The following is a 24,070-nucleotide window of genomic DNA, read 5'->3' as shown; positions in this document are numbered from 1 at the left end:
TTTTGTGCTCATGTTGGATGTTATGCCACTTGGACACACTTTGGCAATGGCCATTCATTTTAGTGAACAACTGGTTGTCATATGAAGCTGTGCAGTGATTGCAGCACAGTTGATATATGACATAATTGCTTTCACAGGTGGTCCTGCCTTTGATGGGACTGGATATGCTTGTGACAGGACTGGAGTAAGAAGTGCTGTGTGGGTGGATTGCACATGTTTTCCATCGGGGTCTTCCATAGTGATATTAGCCCTGTGACAGGATTGGGAGTGACATAGGGATGGACTCAGGAGATGTGGAGGTTGAGTAAGCAACAGAATACCTTTAAGAGGGTTGAGAAGGATGTCCCTCACTTCTGGGCACAATGACAGATGATACACTATGTGATCACAAGTATCCTGACACCTGGCTGAAAATGACTTACAAGTTCGTGGCGCCCTCCATCGGTAATGCTGGAATTCAATATGATGTTGGCCCACCCTTAGCCTTGATGGCAGCTCCCACTCTTGCAGGCGTATGATCAATCAGGTGCTGGAAAGTTTCTTGGAGAATGGAAGCCCATCCTTCATAGAGTGCTGCACTGAGGAAGGGTATCGATGTCGGTCTGTGAGGCCTGGCACGAAGTTGGCATTCCAAAACATCCCACCTTTGGGTGTTCTGCACAATTCAGGTCAGGACTCTGTGCAAGCTAGTCCATTACAGGAATGTTACTGTCATGCAACCACTCCGCCACAGGCCGTGCATTATGAACAGGTGCTTGATCATGTTGAAAGATGCAATCACCATCCCTGAATTGCTCTTCAACAGCGGGAAGCAAGAAGGTGCTTAAAGCATCAATGTAGGGCTGTGCTGTGATATTGCCATGCAAAACAACAAGAGGTTGTCCGTGAAAAACGTGACCATACCATAACACCAATGCCTCCAAATTTTACTATTGGCACTAAACACACTGGCAGATGACGTACACACACTGGCAGATGACATTCACCGGGCATTCGCCATACCCTCACCCTGCCATCGGATTGCCACATTTGTACCGTGGTTCGTCACTCCAAACAACGTTTTTCCACTGTTCAATCGTCCAATGTTTACACTCCTTACACCAAGCATGGCATCGTCTGGCATTTCCTGCTGTGATGTGTGGCTTATGAGCAGCCACTCGACCATGAAATCCAAGTTTTCTCACCTCCCACATAACTGTCATAGTGCTTACAGTGGATCCCGATGCAGTTTGGAATTCCTGTGTGGTGGTCTGGATAGATGTCTGCCTATTACACATTAAGGCCCTCATCAACTGTTGGCAGTCTCTGTCAGTCAACAGACGAGGTTGGCCTGTATGATTTTGCTGCACATGTCCCTTCACGTTTCCACTTCACTACCACATTGGAAACAGTGGACCTAGGGATTTTAGGAGTGTGGGAATCTTGTGTACACACATTTGACACAAGTGACAATCAATCACCTGACCACATTTGAAGTCTGTGAGCTCTGCAGAGCACCACATTCTGCTCTCTCACAATATCGAATGACTACTGAGGTTGCTGATATGGAGTACCTGGCAGTAGGTGGCAGCACAATGCACCTAACACGAAAAACTTATGTTTTTGGGGGTGTCTGGATACTTTTGATCACATAGTTTAAGATAATTAAACCTCTGGAGAAGGATATGATTCAAGTCCAGGTGGATACTAGGTGATGAGCAGGGACACATCTCTGAAGCAGATTCTAGATTCTTGGGGTTGGTGGGAGGATTACAGGTGTGTGAGGATATGGTACCGGAAATCTGTTTGCGGACTATGTTTGTGTGGTAAGTGTGGGTCTCTGAAGGTCCTCATGAGACTGCCAGTATACTGGGTAAAGGAATTCTTGTCACTGCAGATATCCTGTCCACAGGTGGCAAGGGAGTGACTTTTTGGTATGGTAGGGGTGACAGCTGTTTAAATGCAGGGGCTGCAGATGATAGTGTGCTTAATACGGACAGAGATGAGGATGGAGCCATTCAAGACATGGAGGTCAATGTCCTAGAAGGTGGCATGTTGGATTGAGGAGGATCAAGTGAAGTGGATTGGGGAGAAGGTGTTGACATTGTGGTGGAATGAGTCCAGATCATGAACATATCATCAGTGAATTTGAACCACAGAAGAGGTTTCACATTTTGTGAGTCTAGGGATGTTTCCTGTGGATGTCCCATAAAAAGGGTGGGATACATTGGTGCCATGCAGGTGCCTACAGTTGTGCTGCAGATTTGTTTATGTACCTCCCTCTCAAAGTAAGGTAATTGTGAGTGAGGGTATTGTTGGTAAGGCGTATGAGGAATAAGGTTGTGGGTTTTGCTGGTGTATAAGGATGTGACATCAACAGTGACGAGTAACAATCAATGAGTCAGTGAAGGAACTAGTAGGTATCTTTGATCTTAGAGGCTCGGCTGCAACCAATCGGTTTGGGGTGTTGGTCAACAAGAGCAAAAATTCTTGCAGCAGGAACACAATAATGAAACACGATGGGGCATCCAGGGCTGTTGCGTTTTTGAGAGCATGTACAACATATGTGTGTGGTATGCCATTCCTTCCTCCCAAAATTATAACCGGAACACCTGAAACGATTGTGAATGGATCACAAGCACCAAAAAGTACAACCTTTAAAAAAAATTGAAAGTGGGGTGACTCAAGTAGTCCAATTGGTCATTAAAATTAACAAATAATAATATATTAATTCAGCAGCAGTTAAAATACAGCTGCTCAGAGGCTAAGTTTATAGGTGCCAGACTACAAATTCAAATGTTTGGGATTCAGTCTTAAAATGGTCCAAGGATTTTTTTTCCAGTCATTCATTGATTCTTTAACCTCTCGGGATGAACAGTGTATTTGAATAATTATCTGAATGAAAATATCTGTTTTACTGTAACATGTTTTCAAATTGGTCTAAAAGGTATAAAATAATTCTCCTAGCCTCATACAGAATCCTAACCTCCCACAGATAGGTATGAAAATCTGTGCTTGTGAATTTTTAATAGCTATGGCAATACTTTTAAGATTTATATGGAAAAACATGGGGTCCAGGCAATACATTATGATGCATGATCAGTTTATCTCCTATCCATTATCCACCATATTTACCCAATTATAAGACAACGTTTTTCCCAAATTCATCATTTGAAAAATAAGGGGTCATTTTATATTCACAGATTAAAGTACTGCTGCTGAGGTTAACATTTTTACATTGTTTAATAGAGCATATAGTGGTCATCGTACATTTACAGATGAAGCTTTGGCTATAGAGGTCATGTGCAGATTTATTTTGAAGAATTCGGAAGGGTAGGGAGGGCAAACAATATTCATTCTTGACAGGCTCAAGATTTCCCAATATGCCAAAGTGGTTTATATGGTATCAACGTTGCTCGATCAATCACGTGACATCCAACTCTCAGAGTGCTAGAAACCATAAACTAGCCACTACAACAATTTGTTGCTAAGCTTAAAATTTGACAATTTCGTGAAACCCAGGAAGAAATAGCATTAAATGTTATCGTCTTACAAACTCACATTGTATTTTAACAGCTTTGCAATGAAATTTCTCATACGTTTGGATACAGTGTACAAAAATTACTGCTGCTTTCCAAGTAAGGACAACATTCAGAAGCGGAAATGTCCTTCAAAGAACATTATTTGATTCTGGACCCAGATTAATATTTTACTTGATTGTGAGAGACTGAAATGATGCACTAAGTGGGTCATAAATGAGAAATTCGGTCCCTGTTCACGTATTAGAACACCTGGTAAATACGATACCAATGGCGATGTTCAGAGGAAATATGAAAGAAAATTAATCCACACTGAAATGTCTAACAAACAAACTAAATTATATTAAACTGACTTTAATTGTTATCACAGGAATAAATTACAGCACCATGGCACATTGTGGGGATAGTCCTAACAGATACCAGTAGTTGCGAGTCGAGTGAAAGTTCAATAATTCAACCGAATCATGACTTCGATCTTTTATTTATATATTAGATGCTGTTGTTACACTTGACTTGCACCCTACAAGATATTGCAGTCAGTGTTTTACAGTTGCTCAACCACATCACAACAGAAGGTTTTGAAGGGGAACAGTGATACCAGCTTGGCTGAAAACTAGACGAGTGCAGGGAGGGGAGTCTTGAGCCGGCTGCAAATTACGTCATGTTACCAATAACCGCGTACTTTGGCTTTTTAGTAACATCTACAATGTTTAAAACTGCAATTTGCCTGAATCTATTTGCAGTCGAACTGAACAATTTGGAGAAATGCTCAATAATAGTATTCATTTCTGCAGGAGACCATGAAAGTCTAAATAAGGACAAGTGGTGTGTTTATGAGTTTCATGCTGCAATTTTGTCGATATTCACCGTGACATACAATAGGAAAGAAAGGGGGTGTGTCAACTACTGATTCCACGCAGCCAATAAGACAGTGGCGGGAAGACAATATGTCTGGAAGCAAGAAACGTAATGTTCTCATGTCAGTACAGAAGCCAATTCAATACATGTTCAGATAAAAACAGCAGTGTTCTTAGGTCCCATGGTAACCACAGCCTCAGAAATCACAACATATTCAGAAGAAACAGCCAAATATTTGTGACAAGCAAGATATGAATTTGACATCTGTAACATTAGGAAGATGGCAGCTAACAGAAATAAGAACAACTTCTATAATGTCTTAATGCAATAGTGCCATCATTATCTTAGGCGGGAAGGTTCTAAAAGTGGACAGAATTTTTTTAAATTTCAATATTATGTCACCTTTCCTAAATTTCAGAGCCATCAGCCTTTTTTTCTGTTTTAAGCTAGTCTTAAGGTATTGTCAGCTTAAAAATAAACTGTATTCAGTTTGAGGCATTACAGTTTATTTTGAGAACTTCTCTGTGTCCCCTTTCATCCCACTATATGACGTATTGGGGCAGTGAATAAAATATCATGGTAAGTTATATCATGTCCCTAATTCACCACATTTGTTGGGTAAAAAGGGACAAACACTACTCATAAAAATGTATGTGATGTTGCTTAAACTAAAAATTGTACAACTACATAAATAAGTACCTTATACTGATGAACATCATATGGATGAAACATTAAGTCACATTTTCTTCCAAATTTGTGACTATTATTTAAAGATCACAAAAAGTGTCCCCTTTCATCCCATTCTATCATATACATTTTTATTACTAATTTTTTTTTTTTTCAGAGTAAACTGCAGCAGAATTTAATTTCCAGTTACGTACACCGCAATCAAAAGAACCCACCAAATGCAGGTTAGAGTGTTGTTTCAAGAATGTCATGTATCTCATGCAATAATGCACCCCAACCATGGCTTGTCAGAAATTTGCAGATGCAGTTATGTAATTGATTCATTTTATGCTCCCCACTGACTGGGAAAATACTGGAGTCCCATTTGGAACTGAGGACTATTGCAAAACCTGTAGTACCTTACTTCTTTGTATCTACTGTGTAACAACCTGTACATGCCATGAGGCTCATTTCACTGATGAAAGGATGGTTGTTCTATATGTAAGACTAATATGTAGGACCACACACATCATATTAAATTAATATTTTGTTTCAGTGGGAATAACCTACAAAGATAGAACAGTTTTTTCATCACTGGTGCTGAAGAAAAAAATTACTTTCATTAACCAACTGTGAAACAACATTTACTCCATTCCATGATGTCCTTCACACAGGAGTTCATGAAACTTTGAAACAGGAAAATTTAAGCAGTAGTGTTGTATAAAGAATTGCCTGAACATCACAACATGGTACAAACAACATATTTTGAGCAGTTAAAAATCAGGCCTTACTTTCTGTTATATGTAAATGGAAATTAAACCTGGATGTATGGAAATATCCAACATTGCCAACTAGAGAAAATGGGAAAAATTAGTGATGACACTTTGTCAACAGCAGAAAAGGTAGTTAATTTTCTAACAGAGAATGGAGAAAACAACCAGTAGACTCTGAAACAATCACTCTGGGTAGTTTACAAAACTGTGAAAAAAATCTAAATTACAATTACTGGCCTACAATTTGGTCACTCTCAAATATTAGCCCTTTTCAACAGGAATACAGTATCACACTCAATGAACAGAAGAGGACTGTGAAAGTAAGGGTTTGAGAGAGAACTGCATTCCTTATGTCAAAATATGAAGAAAAGTATACACCAACAAAGATCTGGAAATTCTTACTTTCTGACATAAACAGAATAGTCAATTATGATTACTGTCTCATTTGCATGTGCATCTCAACTACCGTTTCAAATTCATTACAGTGATCTATGAACAGGAAACATTATAATGCATCCACTGTCATCTAGGCAAACACAATGGTTTTGCCTCTCAAACATATGACAAACGGTGATCAAGAGGCACCAGTCTCAATGAAGAGAACATTATTACCAGTGTTGTGGATCAGTACACACAAGTTAGCACTAGGTGACTGGGCATACACATGAATGTTTCACACTTTACTGATAGGAGACTGTTTCAAGACTGCCTACTCCATTTAGAGCAGGTACAAGCTCGGTCATCTGATCTTCATGCAAAAACAACATCCTTCCAATCTCTCCTGTGGCAATGTGGAAGGAATCCTAAGTTTTCGACCTTGCTGCTAAGGTCAGAGAGGGAACTTCAAAAATAGATAAAACTAAACTCCTGCAGAACATTCCAAGAAGGTCCAACAGTACTAACTGGCCGTCATGTCATCCTCAGCCCACAGGCATCACTGGATGTGGACATGGAGGGACATGTGGTTAGCACACTGCTCTCCCAGTCATATGTCAGTTTATGAGACCAGAGTCGCTACTTCTCAATCAAGCAGCTCCTCAGTTTGCCTTGCAAGAGTTGAATGCACCCCGCTTGCCAACAGTGCTCAGCAGACAGCATGGTCACCCATCCTAGTGCTAGCCCAACCCGACATGATTAACTTCGGTGATCTGACAGGAACCAGTGTTAGCACTGCAGCAACACCATGGGCTCAAAAACAGAAGGGATACAAGATTATTATAATTAGCATTGTGGGCACAATTATATCCCTATTAATCAATGTGTGATGCTTCACACGATGGATTTTCTTCATTAACAACTGGGGGCTGCCACTATTTGTAGTGGCTAGTTGGGAGTCCCTGCAATAACAAACCGGCTAGCAGGAGCAAACAACAAACTTTTCTTGTTTAACACATTGCCTGATTACTTTAACAACATACTATTAGCAGGACACCAATGATACAATTCACACATTATTGTGTTCCTTTACATTTCAAAGAGGATACTAAAGTGCATCTTAATGCATTTATTCTGTGGGAAGAGGTGGCCCATTTCCTTTGTCTCTATACTCTCTTGGTAAATCAATTCAATCCCTTTTTTGTGAGGTATATCAAATGAAGATTTGCAAACCCTGTCAACTATGAAGTGTCTCTCCTTGCACCCCATGTTGCAGCTGGTGACACATTGTGTGTAGTGTATTCAATTATGTTCAGAACTCACTCGTAGTGCTATGCTGAAACTTGTGTTAAGAAGGTGGAAGGCAGACACTTTTAATGTTTTGTGCAAGACGATGTGGGCAGCCATTCAAAAAATGCAGAAATTGACAAGCGTGTTTATGAAACAAAGAATTTCCATATCCAAGTGGGTATGACCTTTTCTTCTTATTTTTATGCAAAGAAACCAATACATAAGTACTGCCCAGTCACAGATTTTGATACACATTGTATGTAACTCAGAACAGCAAACATCGCAACTGTCCCTCAAATCTTTGGCAAAGCTGTACAGATACAAGATATGACTTAATGATTTAATCTTGATCATGTTGAGCACCATAGCTGACACTAACACTTATGATTAATGAAAATCACCTCAGCTGTATTATTAAATGTTCACTGTGTTATGACCAGTTTCATTTTGTGATCTGGACATCACATGAATTGCATGGTTGTCATATGTAATGTTAAAAACCAAATCCAGAAACACTGATGATAAAGATTCTGTCAACTACCTGGCAGAAGTATAGTGAGCAGACACAGCACGTGTACAGTAAAATGCCTGACAATGTTGAACAAATCAAACCGGTCTTAGGTGATTTGTCACAAAAACAATGGTCACAATGGAATTATTTGCCAGTTGTATGAACTTTTAACTAAAATATTTTTCAAAATAAACATCGTATATTATGCTATAACAGCCTTTAATGTACATAACAAAGTAAAGCATACTTTCAAGATGATATGAGTAAATAAAGGTTTACATGGAAAACTATCTGGCAGTACCCGCATAAGCAATTTTTCACCTCTGGAAACTACTTTAAAAACAACATTGCAAGTTTACTTGCAGACTTTAATATGAAGCATATGAATATTCTAACATTATCCTGTCTTGTAAAGAAAGTTTGCTATCAAATTTTGACAAAGTAACAGTAGTTTGAATAATCAAACAATGGAAAACACAGGATGGAATGTAACAATATGACGAAAAGGATAGTTACTACTCACCATATAGCGGAGATACTAAGTTGCAGAAAGACACAACAAAAAAGCCTTTCTGCGACTCAGTATCTCCACTATATAGAGAGTAGTTTGAATGAAATGTTTACGTTTATGTTCTATAGTCTGTTTTATTTCCCACTCCCCCCCCCCCCCCCCTCTCTCTCTCTCTCTCTCTCTCTCTCTCTCTACATACATATCCAAGTATGACTGATGGTAGCCATATACCATATACACTCCTGGAAATGGAAAAAAGAACACATTGACACCGGTGTGTCAGACCCACCATACTTGCTCCGGACACTGCGAGAGGGCTGTACAAGCAATGATCACACGCACGGCACAGCGGACACACCAGGAACCACGGTGTTGGCCGTCGAATGGCGCTAGCTGTGCAGCATTTGTGCACCGCCACCATCAGTGTCAGCCAGTTTGCCGTGGCATATGGAGCTCCATCGCAGTCTTTAACACTGGTAGCATGCCGTGACAGCGTGGACGTGAACCGTATGTGCAGTTGACGGACTTTGAGCGAGGGCGTATAGTGGGCATGCGAGAGGCCGGGTGGATGTACCGCCGAATTGCTCAACACGTGGGGCGTGAGGTCTCCACAGTACATCGATGTTGTCGCCAGTGGTCGGTGGAAGGTGCACGTGCCCGTCGACCTGGGACAGGACCGCAGCGACGCACGGATGCACGCCAAGACCGTAGGATCCTACGCAGTGCCGTAGGGGACCGCACCGCCACTTCCCAGCAAATTAGAGACACTGTTGCTCCTGGGGTATCGGCGAGGACCATTCGCAACCGTCTCCATGAAGCTGGGCTACGGTACCGCACACCGTTAGGCCGTCTTCCGCTCACGCCCCAACATCGTGCAGCCCGCCTCCAGTGGTGTCGCGACAGGCGTGAATGGAGGGACGAATGGAGACGTGTCGTCTTCAGCGATGAGAGTCGCTTCTGCCTTGGTGCCAATGATGGTCGTATGCGTGTTTGGCGCCGTGCAGGTGAGCGCCACAATCAGGACTGCATACAACCGAGGCACACAGGGCCAACACCCGGCATCATGGTGTGGGGAGCGATCTCCTACACTGGCCGTACACCACTGGTGATCGTCGAGGGGACACTGAATAGTGCACGGTACATCCAAACCGTCATCGAACCCATCGTTCTACCATTCCTAGACCGGCAAGGGAACTTGCTGTTCCAACAGGACAATGCACGTCCGCATGTATCCCGTGCCACCCAACGTGCTCTAGAAGGTGTAAGTCAACTATCCTGGCCAGCAAGATCTCCGGATCTGTCCCCCATTGAGCATGTTTGGGACTGGATGAAGCGTCGTCTCACACAGTCTGCACGTCCAGCGCGAACGCTGGTCCAACTGAGGCGCCAGGTGGAAATGGCATGGCAAGCCGTTCCACAGGACTACATCCAGAATCTCTACGATCGTCTCCATGGGAGAATAGCAGCCTGCATTGCTGCGAAAGGTGGATATACACTGTACTAGTGCCGACATTGTGCATGCTCTGTTGCCTGTGTCTATGTGCCTGTGGTTCTGTCAGTGTGATCATGTGATGTATCTGACCCCCGGAATGTGTCAAAGTTTCCCCTTCCTGGGACAATGAATTCACGGTGTTCTTATTTCAATTTCCAGGAGTGTACTTTCACACAGTTTCATTGCTAGAGGCAGGATATGTAGGAGAGCAGAAGTTCATAATTAAATTTGGAGATTTTTCCCACCCTTTTCATTTATTTGAGTGTCTGTTATCTACATCCAGCATGTGTGTTCAAAATGAGAAGAAACTATAACTACTGTAAATTTATTCAGTTCCTTCCATTTTCTCTAAAACCACTTCTTATAGTTATAAAAAATATGGATTACCTACAACAACTGAAATCTTATCATTTTATATTCGCCATGGTACATAACAACAGTAAACATATATATCACCACATGAAATTTTTCCGTAAGTTAATGCTCCAAGAATGGCATGCATAAAATCAAATATCACAGCTGGGCAGACTGCAAGAGGTTACCTGAAATGCACCTGTTTCCAAGAAATCTTAAAAATAGTTTTTTGGTACTACACAATAAATGAGCTGTTACCAGAACCACATTTACAGAACTGTTACACATTTACCAAACGGGAAAATCTGCTCATGGTACAACACACTCAATAGAGAGGAAACAAAATTTATGATACCTTTAGGTTCAGCCAAAAATATACATTTGTGCACTTATAAAATATAGATAAAAATAATTCCTTTGTTTTTTTACCACAGGTAATTTCAAGATGGACTAACTGTAGGAAACAATTTCTTACAAATATTGGATGACAGGTAACCAAGTTTTTACAACTGAAAGTGTATAAATTAATTAATTTCTAATATTTTGAAGACATCACACACAAACGGGCCTTTCATAAAATTCGTGGAAATTATTACAATACTACCATTCAACAAGTTATCACTTCACAACATTATTTTGTCAAGGTAATACAAGTATCAAATAAAATTTAAAATCTGACAAGAGAAATAAAATTTAGTTTGAAAGAGCGCCATTCACAACCTTTAACCTGCCACAAGATTGTTGTTACTGTCACAGTAGGGGGCCATGAGTGATGTGAAATGTTATAATTTCTAGTCAGCTCAGCTTCAAGAAAAACATGAAAAATTATGACTGAACAGCATTTGCTGCAGTATATTTCTAATTTGGAACTGATATTAATTCAAAATGTTACCTTGACAAGCACTTAGGAAAATGTTTCCATCTTGAGAGAAGGTACCGCAAAAAGCCTTGCTCTGATATGTTGCAACAGTTCTCATCCTGTTAGGAAGATATGAATTTGCAATCCTGCAGCGGTCTCCTCTTGTGAAGGCCTCTGAGCCAGGCATACCACGCTGCAGAGCATAGGACATTACTACATTAAATACAAATTCTAAAAATTTATTAAAAGCAAAAAGTCTCAGATTTCACAGTAATTCTTATGACACCTATTTTGCAGATCTAATCCAAATGTTTGCTCACTTTTATAACGATTTAACATACACACACAGTACCCAAACATCACCCGCAGAAGAAGGCTCACCGTCTGTTACAGATCATACATGAAATTTCTACATTTTAACGAATAATATGTAATGAAACAGTTGCCTGATGCTTTCATGGATATCTACATATGAAATGGGTGCATGAATGAAAAAACATCTACTGTCACTTCTGTTAAGAATCTGTTTATATCAAGTTGTTGTTATAGATGACTGAAAACTGTAGCAACATAGGTTAACAACACTTATCTCACTTTAGGTTTCGATGCAGATAAATTAAAGTTTACTGTAATGTGTATGCAGTTATGTGAAGCTTTATATCAACTGCAGCTAAATAAAGGCATTAATTATAATTAAATATTAAACAATCAGTTTATAAAAGAAACTTCTTTACCAGTTTCTGGAGAAGTGCCGTTCTCCAGAAGGTTACACCTATTGTATTTATTGTGAGTATCAACAGTAAGGCGCATACAGCAAAATGCCTTGGTCCTAAGAAAATAAACAATAAGTAAGCAATAAGTAACATAATATTGTATTACTTATTGCTCCTGTATTTTCTTAGAACCATGGCATTTTGCTGTATGCATCTTGTTGTTCATACTGTCAAATAATGTGACAGGCACAACCTTCCGAAGAAGGCCACTATGTGCCTGAAATGGTAAGAAAATTAAATTTCTTTTATGCAACTGTTTGTTTATTATTTTGTTATATGCAACTACAGCTGCTGAGACTGGATAAAATAATAAAGACATTATTTGTATACACAGTGACTCAATTTATTATAAACCAAAATAAATGAAACAATAACAATGCACAAGTCCACTACGCCAGCACTAGCTGGGCACACAGACCAATTTCTTTTTTGAAAGATTAGTCCTGTAGTGAAAAACAACTTCTCCAAGTGTTACCCTAGTCGCTATTAGATTTTTCCTTAACAACAAAAACAAATAACAATGACAGTTCTATCCAGTCAAAACATTGCACAACATTTTGCTTCAAGGGCCAGTGGAGAGGGTATAGGAGCAAGTTTGTGGTTCTGGAGTCTTCAGCAAGGGGCCTTCATGAGTGCAGTGGTGAAGAGTAAAACTGTGCTTGTTTCAAAGAACATCATACAACAGGGACCAATCCGAATGAATGTGAGCATATTCAAGAGGCTGTAGCTTGCTCTGTCCGACCAACCAGATTTAGGTTTTCCTAAGTAGTTTCAGGCAAATGCCAGTACATTTCCCTCATCAAGGCCACAGCTAACCACCTGTCCTATCTTCATAAAGCATAGTTACACACTGAAGTGACAAAGAAATTGGTATAGGCATGCGTATTCAAATATGGAGATATGCGAACGGGTAAACAACAGCACTGCAGTTGGCAATGCCTATATAAGACAACACGTATCTGGCACAGTCGTTAGATCGGTTACTGCTGCTACAATGACAGGTTATCAAGATGTAAGTGTGTTTGGACATGGTGTTATAGTTGGCGCACGAGTGCTGGGACACAGCATCTCCGAGGCAGTAATGAAGTGGGGATTTTTCCATATGACCTTTTCATGGCTGTACTGTGAATATCAGGAATCCAGTAAAATATCAAATCTCCAACATTGCTGCAGCAGGAAAAAGACCTGCAAGAATGGGACCAATGATGACTGGAGAGAATCGTTCCACATGACAGAAGCGCAACCCTTTCGCAAATTGCTGCTGATTTCAATGATGGGCCATCAACATGTGTCAGCATTCGAATCTTTCAAGGAAATATCATTGATATGGGCTTTTGGGGCACCCTTGATGACTGCATGACACAAAGCTTTATGCCTCACCTGGGTGTGTCAACACCAACATTGGAATGTTGATGCCCTGTCAGACGAGTCTCGTTTCAAAATTATACCGAGCAGATGGACATATACAGGTATGGAGACAACCTCATGAATCCACAGACCCTGCATGTCAGCAGGGGACTGTTCAAGCTGGTGGAGACTGTGATTGTGTGGGGCGTGTGCAGTTGGAGTGATATGGAACCCCTGACACGTCTAAACATGGCTGACAGGTGACAGGAACATAAGCATCCTGTCTGATCACCAGCATCCATTCATGTCCATTGTGCATTCTGACTGACTTGGGCAATTCCAGCAGGGCTATGCAACATCCAATGCATCCAGAATTTCTACAGAGTGGCTCCAGGAACATTCTTCAGAGTTTAAACACTTCCACTGTGCACCAATCTCTCCAGACAAGAACATTACTGAGCATATCTGGGGTGCCCAGCAATGTGCTGTTCAGAAGAAAGTCTTTCTTACAATCCTTTTCACTTTAGTTTTCACAATAAGAGCTAAAGGATTTTGAAGGATGAACATTATCTGATTTTTTTGCTTTCTTAGGTACTTTTACAGACAGGCTACCAATGGTTTGAGTAGGTAAAAAAATGTGCAGAAAATGGAGGCCATGCATGTTTTCTTCAATATCACAAGGTATTTGTTCCTCTGTCTTTACTTATTATATATTCTTCTTGTCAGGGAAACACATAAAACAAATTACTCAAGAGATAGTACACAAATAGTTGACAGGAGGGTTGACACTTGATTCACAGTCCAGCCTATGAGTAGTTCTGACATGTTGTTCAGATGTTGTCAGACTATTGCATGCTAGGGTGGTACAATCACTGTTGACATACGATACTTTCTTTTTCAAACAGATACAAGGTCTGCTCGAAAAGTTCCGTAACTTTGTCCACAAAATTTTTCTACGCTTATCTTTTACTTATTGTGCATGGTCTTCCCTGAAATACTCTCCTCCACAATTGATACATCACTCCCAACACCATTTCCACTTCCAGAAGCAGCCTCTTGCTGGACTGTGCAAAACGCTGTCTGCGATTTTTCTTTTATCTTGTCTATTATTGCAAATCTTCATCCTTTCAATGAGTTTTTCGACTTTGGAAATATAAAACAAAAGTCCAAAGGGGCCAGGTCTGGAGACTACAGATGATGAGGTAGCACAGTTGATTTCATTTTTTGCGCAATAATCCCACACCAACAGGGGTGAATGTGCAGGTGGGTTATGATGCAAGAGACATGAATTGCCTCGCCACATTTCAGGTCGCTCTCACATTTTCTCGCAGGTATCACAACATGTCCCGATAGTACCATTGATAACAGTTTGTCCTGAGGCACAAATTCATGATGAACTTATCTTTCAAAGACAAATAAAACTATCAGTGTGAGTTTGATATTTGACCTGATCTGACGAGCTTTTTTTGTTCTGGGGGAACCTTTGCCGACCCATTGTGAAGATTGAACCTCAGTCCTAACATCAATACCCACAACTCATCATCAGTTATGATTCTCTTAAGGAACATCTTGTTCACATTTGAACAATCCAAAAGCTCTTCACATACTGTGAGGTGAATGTGCTTCTGGTCTTCACTCATGAGCAGTGGGACAAACTTGGCAGCAACATGATACATTCCAATATGCTGTGTCAGGATTTCATGACATGATCCAACTGAAATGTTACATTCTTCTGCAACCTCTCGTACAATCAGTATTCAATTGGCAGGCACAATTTCATTGATGTTTCTCACATGAGCGTCATCTAGAAGTCGAAGGGTGTCCAGTACAGGGATCATCTTTAAAATCCATCTGGCCATTTTTAAACAATGTGAACCATTTGTAACACCGAGTGCGGCTTAAGCACTCGTCACCATAGGCTTCCTGCATCATATAATGTTTTCTTGAGTTTCACAGAAGATTTAATGTAGATGTGGTGCTCCTCTAACTCTGCCATCTTGAAATTTGCGAACAGTGTGACACAATGTTCTACTCAATACAACACTGAACAATAACTAACAGACATACAACAATGAAACTTCTGCCAGTTACACATTAAACAAGGATGCCAATCACACTTCACTCTAACACACCACTGGTACAAAATTATGAATGTTCTGGAATTTTCCGAACAGACCTTGTATACATTCTCTTACGACACACTGCAAGGACTGCAGAATCAAAATTTTAAATTACCAGCGCTTTTGTTCGGTAAGTCACCTCATCTTTGTTTTTTTATATATAATTTTTCCCAAGTATTATTTTTAATAGATTTTCCTCTTGTTTAATGTTTTCTGATGGATCATTCATGCTTCCATTTGGTTTCTACAACATTACCATTCATACTCATGATTTCCTGTAAGATATTGTGCTACTGTTAAAATTAAGGGATAATTCATAAGCAACTGAATGATTTCTAAGGGTTTTACTATTGAAGACACGTGACCCTTGACATTATGTGGAAATATCATTTGAAGGGTATTATTATGGAGCCTTTGTACAAACTTTACTGCAGGTAGAGTAAACTCCTGCTATTTGTTGAATGCAGGAATGAAGCCCAAGATTCCTTCTTCCCTCTTTATAACTGTAAAAACAGTTTGACAATTTTGCACACCACCATTAAACAAAAAATTAGTCTTTTTAAATGATTTACAGGAGACCTAGTCTGTTTAGATTATTTAGTAGGTTAGATATAAATGCGCACAAAAACTACGGCATATTTTGGTTGCGAGAAGGTGAGGGCTGATTCTGATACCATCTGTAGCAATGCAACCAGCAGTCAACTAAGACAGAGGTCAGAAGCCAACCAAGACAGAGTTTCATGCATCTGTGTACACTGGGGCATATATAGAAATTTTGGTACTGCAGGAATGATAGCTATTCACAGCATGAAAGCCTCATTTCCCAAACCAGCTGGCTGATTTCCCTTGACTGATATAGATGACGACACACTTCACATTATCTTGCACACTGAGTATGCAGTAGTTTACAGTATAAATAACATTTGAGTCTCTTACACCTACAATAAAACGTCAAAGCTTCATAAATAAGCTTCATCAATACAAAATATTTTCTATTTCAAGGCAGAGAAATTAGCAAGAGCACCCCAATATTTTTCCTAGGAACTCCACTTACATTTGTAGTCCCTATTATTAAGCAAAATCAGCACACTGTTCTGAAAATTATTCATAAACTCTCAAGAAATTTTCAGCCAGAAACAAATGTTAACAGAAACATAGTTTCCTGTTTTTAGAATTTCACATTGCCACAAATGACTGTTTACAGACATGCAAAAATCTTCATAATGTCATACACTTTTACTTAACCTGGTTCTAAAAAGATACACTTGCCATTGTTCCCCCAATAGGTATTTTGAACATTTGCAGAGATTCAATTATTGCAAACTTGTACAAACTTGTTCAAATGTCTGAGTGCTTCTTTTCCTTTTATTAAAACACTTAATTCAAGTCTCCCTCAGATCTCTCTCAAATACCAATTTAAGTCAACTTTTTAAGTCACATTTTCTGCCTACAAATAAAAGAGAATGTCTGAATAACCAAAGTTGTTTTTTCTAAACTATACACAAATCTCAACGCATGTGCACTGATTTACTGTGCAGTCACAACTAATTATGCTCAAGAAATTTTCCTCACTGTCCAAAAAAAGAAACCTGAACTATGGCAAATGCACATACTTATGGCCCCATTAAGTTTCACCACTGGCTCACAGTCTTCTTCCTTAAGGAAAACACTATAATGAAAGACTTTTATTCTACTGAGATTATTACTTGTTATATGCTGTTTATGAACCAAAAAATGGTCATAATTTGTTTTGCTAAATATACTGAACATGATCAGAACCACACACAGTTTTTGTATCAGGATGCTACACCTTACCATAACAACCCTTCCACCTTCTACTTGGAGCCAGAACATAGTCAAGAAAGTATCCACGATGCATGCAGTAATGACTTGAGAAAACAAAATGCAGTATCAAATATTCTCAATGCACTTGTTACACTAATTCTTTGGTAAAGTAACACAGAAATAAATAAGTAGTTTTTTTGACAGCGTGCGATTAAGTAAATTTTTGTAGGGCAAGACCTATGGGGAAAGTAGACACCTACCACTGCCAATACTATTCCACTCAATACTGTCTTTGGTTAAAAGTATATTGGACTAGTGTAACTCTAAAACACATAAAAGGTTACTTTTTAAATAATCAAATGTATTTGTAGTTGGTATATTAAAATAAATAATGAAAATACGAATGACTCTGTGCATGGCATTACACGCACTTAAAGCACATGTTGCTGTGTCATCCGAGCAAGATACAGCCAGGGCAAAAGCATCACAGGAACAAAGATGCAATCTGCTGCCAGTGCCATAGAGACTCATGACTTGTTTGAGTTCCAACAGCGCCACGGGAGGCGCTGAGGATGAGGATATCTACTTCTCCGTGGCCAACTGCCAGCCAAGTACAATACGCCAATGACCGGACGACAACGGACAGAAGCCTACTAGGAAGATAGAAGAGCCACTCCCGCGCCCTTGGCTACAGATCATCATCTAGGGCTAACTTAGACAGGGAACGTCGTTTATTGAACTCTTTTAGAAGTGAACAGATAGTTGTTGTAAATTGAATTTGCTATGTACTGTGAAGTTTACCTACGATTATTTGCACTTGGCCATTAGCCATTAAAGGCCTCTTTTGTGTTATATTACATACAGTTTGCAGACTTAATCATTCAACAGGTCAGAAAGATAAGTAAACCCTTTTAACTTGCTTGTGTGACTTTGTTACTGATTTGTTGGAATGTTGTAGAGCCTTTGTTCTCCTATCCTATTACCTGACGCTGAGTCATAGCTGTGTAATAGTGAGAGGGAGAAATTGTCTTAGCAGTGTACTGCACCAGAAGTCATTTCATAAACTCACCAACTCGACCTCTATAACAGTAGCGACAACGCCTTTTTACTTAAGTAAAATTATGGTACTTAACATAAAATACCAGGTGGTTATAATTAAACTGACTATGTTCCAAGTGTTGCAGTGGAGACTATATGTCACAGGATGCTGAAACATCATACATATGTTCTTTAATCGGGCGTTCATAGAGTACGCTGGGGGTAGGGGTGAGGGGGCGGGGAACATGGCTCCATTCCCTGCCACAGGTCAAAATATCACACTCACTGTAAGCAGTCAGAATGTGAAATGTTTCCTGTTTGGATGTCAGTATGCTGCCTGGCACTTTACAACATATGGTTATTTTTTTGTGGCGTGACTGTTGGAGTAAAGGGTTAAGGAGGCTGACGTTTTCTGTACAAAATGCAATTGCTATCGAAAAGAAAGACCATGTACTGCTGGTAAGTGAGAGTATTAAAATCCTGGTGGTTAACTGTCGAAGCATCTGCAACAAAGTTCCAGAGACTGAAGTACTCCTAAAAAAAGAATGAAGCTCACATAATACTAAATTGCCCACAACCAAGTACAAGATTCCCCAGATTACAACCAGAACACACGAATGAGACTTCACTACCACCATCTCAAGAAGAAATTTATAGTCACATTAGAAAACTCAAAAATAATAAATCATCGGGAGAAGATGGAATTGTAGCTGAACTACTGAAAAACCTTGGTCCAAATTCGTTAAAAGAGATCACTAGCATCATCAAAGAAATTTGGCAGACAGAAAATATCCCAGAGGAGTGGAAGTGTGCACTAATTCACCCATTGCACAAAAAGGGAGAAAGATCAGACGTAAACAACTACAGAGGCATTTCACTTTTACCAGTTACCTACAAAATTCTATCTGCATGTCTCCTAAAGAGGGCACAAGAACAACTAGAACATACAATTTCAGACTACCAAGCAGGCTTTCGTCCTAATAGATCATGCCCGGAACAGATATTCAACCTTAAAACTATTTTAAAGATTAAAGCAATCAGGTCAAAACCAATAATCTGCACATTCGTTGATTTCAAAAAGGCATACGATTCCATAGACAGACAGTCTCTATGTCACATTCTCGAAGAACGAGGCCTAGACACTAAAACCCGAAAACTAATTGAACAAACACTAACAGAAACCAAATCAAAAATTAAATTCAGAGGGGAAATTTCGGAACCATTCTCAATTAAAACAGGAGTAAGACAAGGAGATGGGATCTCACCACTATTATTCAATATAGTTTTGGACAAAGTTATGAAAGAGTGGGAAGTAACACTAAGGAAACAAAGCTTTTGGAAGCCAATTGAACTAGGAAGAGGTAAAGGAAAATTGAACATCCCTTATTTAGCGTTTGCAGATGACTTGGCAATTATAACTGACAGTGAAGAAACAGCAGTAAAACAAATTGAGACACTTAAAGAATGTGCTGAGAAGGTTGGCCTGCAAATCTCCTTTGAGAAGACAGAATTCATCTGCTCAAAATTAGATATTTCGAAACTAAAAACAAAGTATGGTGAAATAACTAGAGTCAAGCACTTTAAGTATCTCGGTGAAGTTATTGAACCAACAGGACTTGAGAAAATAGCACAAAAAAACCGATTACAGAAAATCAAGAAAGTATTCGGACTTATTCAAAATATATATAACAAGAAATGTCTATCAAAAGGCACTAAAATCAGACACTACAACACAGTCATCAAACCAACAGTCACATATGCAAGTGAAACACTCTCCCTGAATAGAAAATTAGATTTACACGAAATTAAGAAAGTAGAGAGAAAAATTATTAGAAAAATCCTAGGACCACGATACACACAAGATGGATACAGGCTGCAGACTACCGAGACAACCGAAAAAATATCAAACATCGAGGCAGATATCAGGAAGAGGCGGATGAAGTTTTATGGACATATAGACAGATTACCTGGAAACAGGTTAACTAAACGTCTATTGGACTATATGACATCACTTAAGGCAACAATACCCTGGGTAACTGAAGTTAAGAAGGATTTGAAAAAGGCAAAAATTGACATAACAAACACATCAGACCGGGATACATTCAGAAGAAAAATCGACAAGTGGAAGTTTACTCCAGAGACGGAATCTAAACCTTTCCGACCAAAGTGGACCGAAGAAAGGAAGAAGGCCTTTGGGGAGGCAATGAAGAAATACTGGGGAAATAAGAAGAACATTAAGAAATGTTAATCACCTGCTTATCGTTCTCCCATGGGGACATTCGCTAATAATAATAATAATACTATATACAGAAAGTTGTTTGAAACACGAAATTGATAGTGGTGAGATTTCTGGGGAACACTTAATTGTATATCAAAAGGAAAGGCTAATGGGAAATGCAGGTGGTGTATTTCTCACAGTAGACAGGAAACTGCATGTGAGATTGTTTGGGCAAGACTCAGTATCAGGGACGGGCATAAAACGAGCAACTGGGCCCTTCGACCGCCCACCAGATTCATCTCCTGATGTAACCAAAAACTTTACAGAAAACCTCAGTTCATGTGTACATAAGTCCCCAATCATACCATAATCATCAGTGGAGATTTTAATTATCCATCAATCAATTGGGAAAGTTACAGTTTTGTTACTGGTGGGCACGACAAGACATCCTGTGAAACATTACTGAATGACTTTCTAAAAACTGCCTAGAACAGATAATTAGGAACCCTCCATCATGATGGAAATATATTGGATCTAATGACAACAAATAGACACAGCTTCATTGTAGATGTCCACATCGAAACTATCATACCTTAACAAGGAACTTTAAACTTTCAGCATAGGTCAAGAGGATGTAGAGGAACTATGGATCAAGTTTTAAAAAATAATTGACCACACACTGAATAGATATGTACCCAGTAGAACAGTTCATAATGGAAGGGACCCTCCATGGTTTACAGTTACTGTAAAGAACCTTCTAAACAAACAGAGATTGCCGCATAATAACTGTAAACCAAAGTGTAGGGCTATACATAGAGATACTGGATGAAACGCGCATGGCTGTCAAGACAGCAATATGTGAAGTCTTCATCGTTACTGTAGCAGAACCCAAGAAAATCTGGTCATATGTAGAGGCTGTTGGTGGCACCAAAATTAATGTCCAGTCCCAATCAAATGAGACAGGAACTGAAATTGAGAGTAGGAAACCACAAGCTGAAATGCTTAGCTCTAATTTGAACCTCATACCACTGAAATGAGGAGTGAAATAAGTATTAGTGTCAATAGTGTTGAGTAACAGCTGAAATCATTAAAATTGAACAAAGCTCCAGTGCCCAACAGAATCCCTATCAGATTCTACAGCGATTTTGCAGCTGAGTTGGCCTCTCTTCTATCTATAATCTATGACAGATCCCTTTAACAGAAAACTGTGCCCAGTAGTTGGAAGAAAGCCCAGGTAACACCATTCTACAAGAAAATCTCATTCTGGAAACAGCCCCCAGGCTGTGGGGCTAAGCCATGTCTCTGCAATATCCTTTCTTTGAGGAGTGCTAGTTCTGCAAGGTTCGCAGGAGAGCTTCTGTAAAGTTTGGGAGGTAGGAGACTAGGTACTGGCAGAAGTAAAAGCTGTGAGGACGGGGCGTGAGTCGTGCTTGGATAGCTCAGTTGGTAGAGCACTTTCCCGCGGAAGGCAAACGTCCCGAGTTCAAGTCTCGATCTGGCACACAGTTGTAATCTGCCAGGAAGTTTCATATCAGCACACATTCTTCTGCAGAATGAAAATCTCATTCTGGAAACAGCCCCCAGGCTGTGGCTAAGCCATGTCTCTGCAATATCCTTTCTTTGAGGAGTGCTAGTTCTGCAAGGTTCGCAGGAAAGCTTCTGTAATGTTTGGGAGGTAGGAGACTAGGTACTGGCAGAAGTAAAAGCTGTGAGGACGGGGCGTGAGTCGTGCTTGGATAGCTCAGTTGGTAGAGCACTTTCCCGCGGAAGGCAAACGTCCCGAGTTCAAGTCTCGATCTGGCACACAGTTGTAATCTGCCAGGAAGTTTCATATCAGCACACACTCCGCTGCAGAGTGAAAACCTCATTCTGGCCACAGGTTTGTTTGACGCATGGGAGAGGGTCACTGAGACGTTGAAGGAACTGAACTGGCTCACTCATGAAGACTGATGTAAACTAGCCCGAGAAAGTCGACAAACAAAGTTTCAAGAATTGGCTTTAAATGATGATTCTACCTACAACATACACAGAAGCATTCTAACAATCATTCATCCCCCATTCCATATGTGAATGGACAGAGAGAAATCCTAGTACCTGGTACAATGGAATGTACCCCCTTCCATGCACTTCACAGTGGTTTGCAGAGTATTGATGGATGTAGATGTGAATTTGTTTTATCAGAACTGCAGCAAGAGTAGTGCTGCAAAGTGGGAGTATTGCCAACAGAAACAGCTGCAAAGAGGCCCCTTTACAATAAATGGGCTAAAGAATATGATCAAGAAATTTGAAGAAACAGGTGAATTAGGTTGCGCAACAGGGAGAGGGAGGTGGCTCATTCCTATGGCAGCTGATGAAGTTGCTGTACCTGTAGCTGACTGTGCAACAAATGCCTCAAATTCTGCAGCCAGTGCTCAAGCTGTGTCACAGGAACTGTCTCTCCTGGTAAACAGGTCAAATGCTTTTCCCTACCGAAACAGAACATTCACCAAATGAAGCCCCAAAATAGTCTATAATGTCATGACTTTGCTCTTCATTTTTTGGCATGCATGGAAATGAATGACATGTGGCCAGGGAATATTCTTTGGATGGACGAGGCACATTTTACTCTGTGTGATGCCTTAAATACACAGAACTGTCTCATATGAGGTTCTATTCTGCCACATGTGCAGGAACATCCTCTGCACTCAGCTTATGTGACTGTGTGGTGTGCTTCCACAAGCACCTTCATTACCAGTTCATTTTTATTCAATGAAATGACACCTCGTGAGTCTGTTAGGTGTACAGTGACATCTGCACATTATAAGGGCCTCCTTGTGCAACACACGATTCCAGCTATGCAAGAATGAAACTGTGACCACATCACTATTTTCATACAAGATGGGGTGACACCATATTTCGCTTGCCAGGTGAAAGATTTGTTCCACAAAACCTTCAGTAATCATCTCTAGGCAATTTGAAGATGTGTAGCCTTCAAGATCTCACAAGCTAATTAGATGCAGCTTTTGGTTGTAGGGATATCTGAAAGATCATATCTATAAGGGATGTATCCGGACTGTTCCTGATATCAAAGATAGCATAAGAGACACATTGCTCTGATTACAGCAAGTATGCTGTGAGCAACTGTCGACCAAGCCATGTAACATATGCAGCATGTTGCTGGCTCAGGAGACCAATTTGAACATGTGTTGTAACTTGTGACCATATCTCAATAAATGTACCGGAACCTCCATTATCATGTGTTCGATTGTTCCCCCCCCCCCCCCCCCCCCCCCCCCCCAACCTTTCCCTGCACCCACACCACATTCTAACTGCTTACAGTACCATTATTTTCACCAGGTGGAAGAAAGTGAAACTATTATTTTTTTTCAGTTTACTCCATGAGCCCACTGATTAATGAATGTACCTATGAAGTTTCAGCATCCTGTGATGTATACAGCTTGCACTGCAGCACTCATAACACCATCAGTTTTATTTTAACGACTCACAATTACTTTGTGAAATGAAGATATAGATGGAAGCACTAGATCTTTCCTCAGATACATTACTGCTTAAAATAGAGTGCATATCTCCAGCCTAACCATT

General features: G+C 40.0%; 1 protein-coding gene across 4 annotated transcripts in view; it reads right to left on the bottom strand.

Annotated features, from left to right (window-relative positions):
• Positions 1-24,070, bottom strand: part of LOC124611547 (DDB1- and CUL4-associated factor 11) — a 128,320-nt gene that overhangs the window by 45,802 nt on the left and 58,448 nt on the right. For all 4 annotated transcript variants that reach the window (XM_047140256.1, XM_047140257.1, XM_047140254.1 and 1 more), the window contains one exon: positions 11,241-11,400. In XM_047140256.1, coding sequence (XP_046996212.1) covers positions 11,241-11,400 — 160 coding nt within the window. The remainder of the gene's footprint in view (positions 1-11,240; positions 11,401-24,070) is intronic.

This window comes from Schistocerca americana, chromosome 1 (genome assembly GCF_021461395.2).
Source record: "Schistocerca americana isolate TAMUIC-IGC-003095 chromosome 1, iqSchAmer2.1, whole genome shotgun sequence".
In the NCBI taxonomy this organism is placed as follows: Eukaryota; Metazoa; Arthropoda; class Insecta; order Orthoptera; family Acrididae; genus Schistocerca; species Schistocerca americana.
This window is presented reverse-complemented; position numbering and strand designations above follow the sequence as displayed.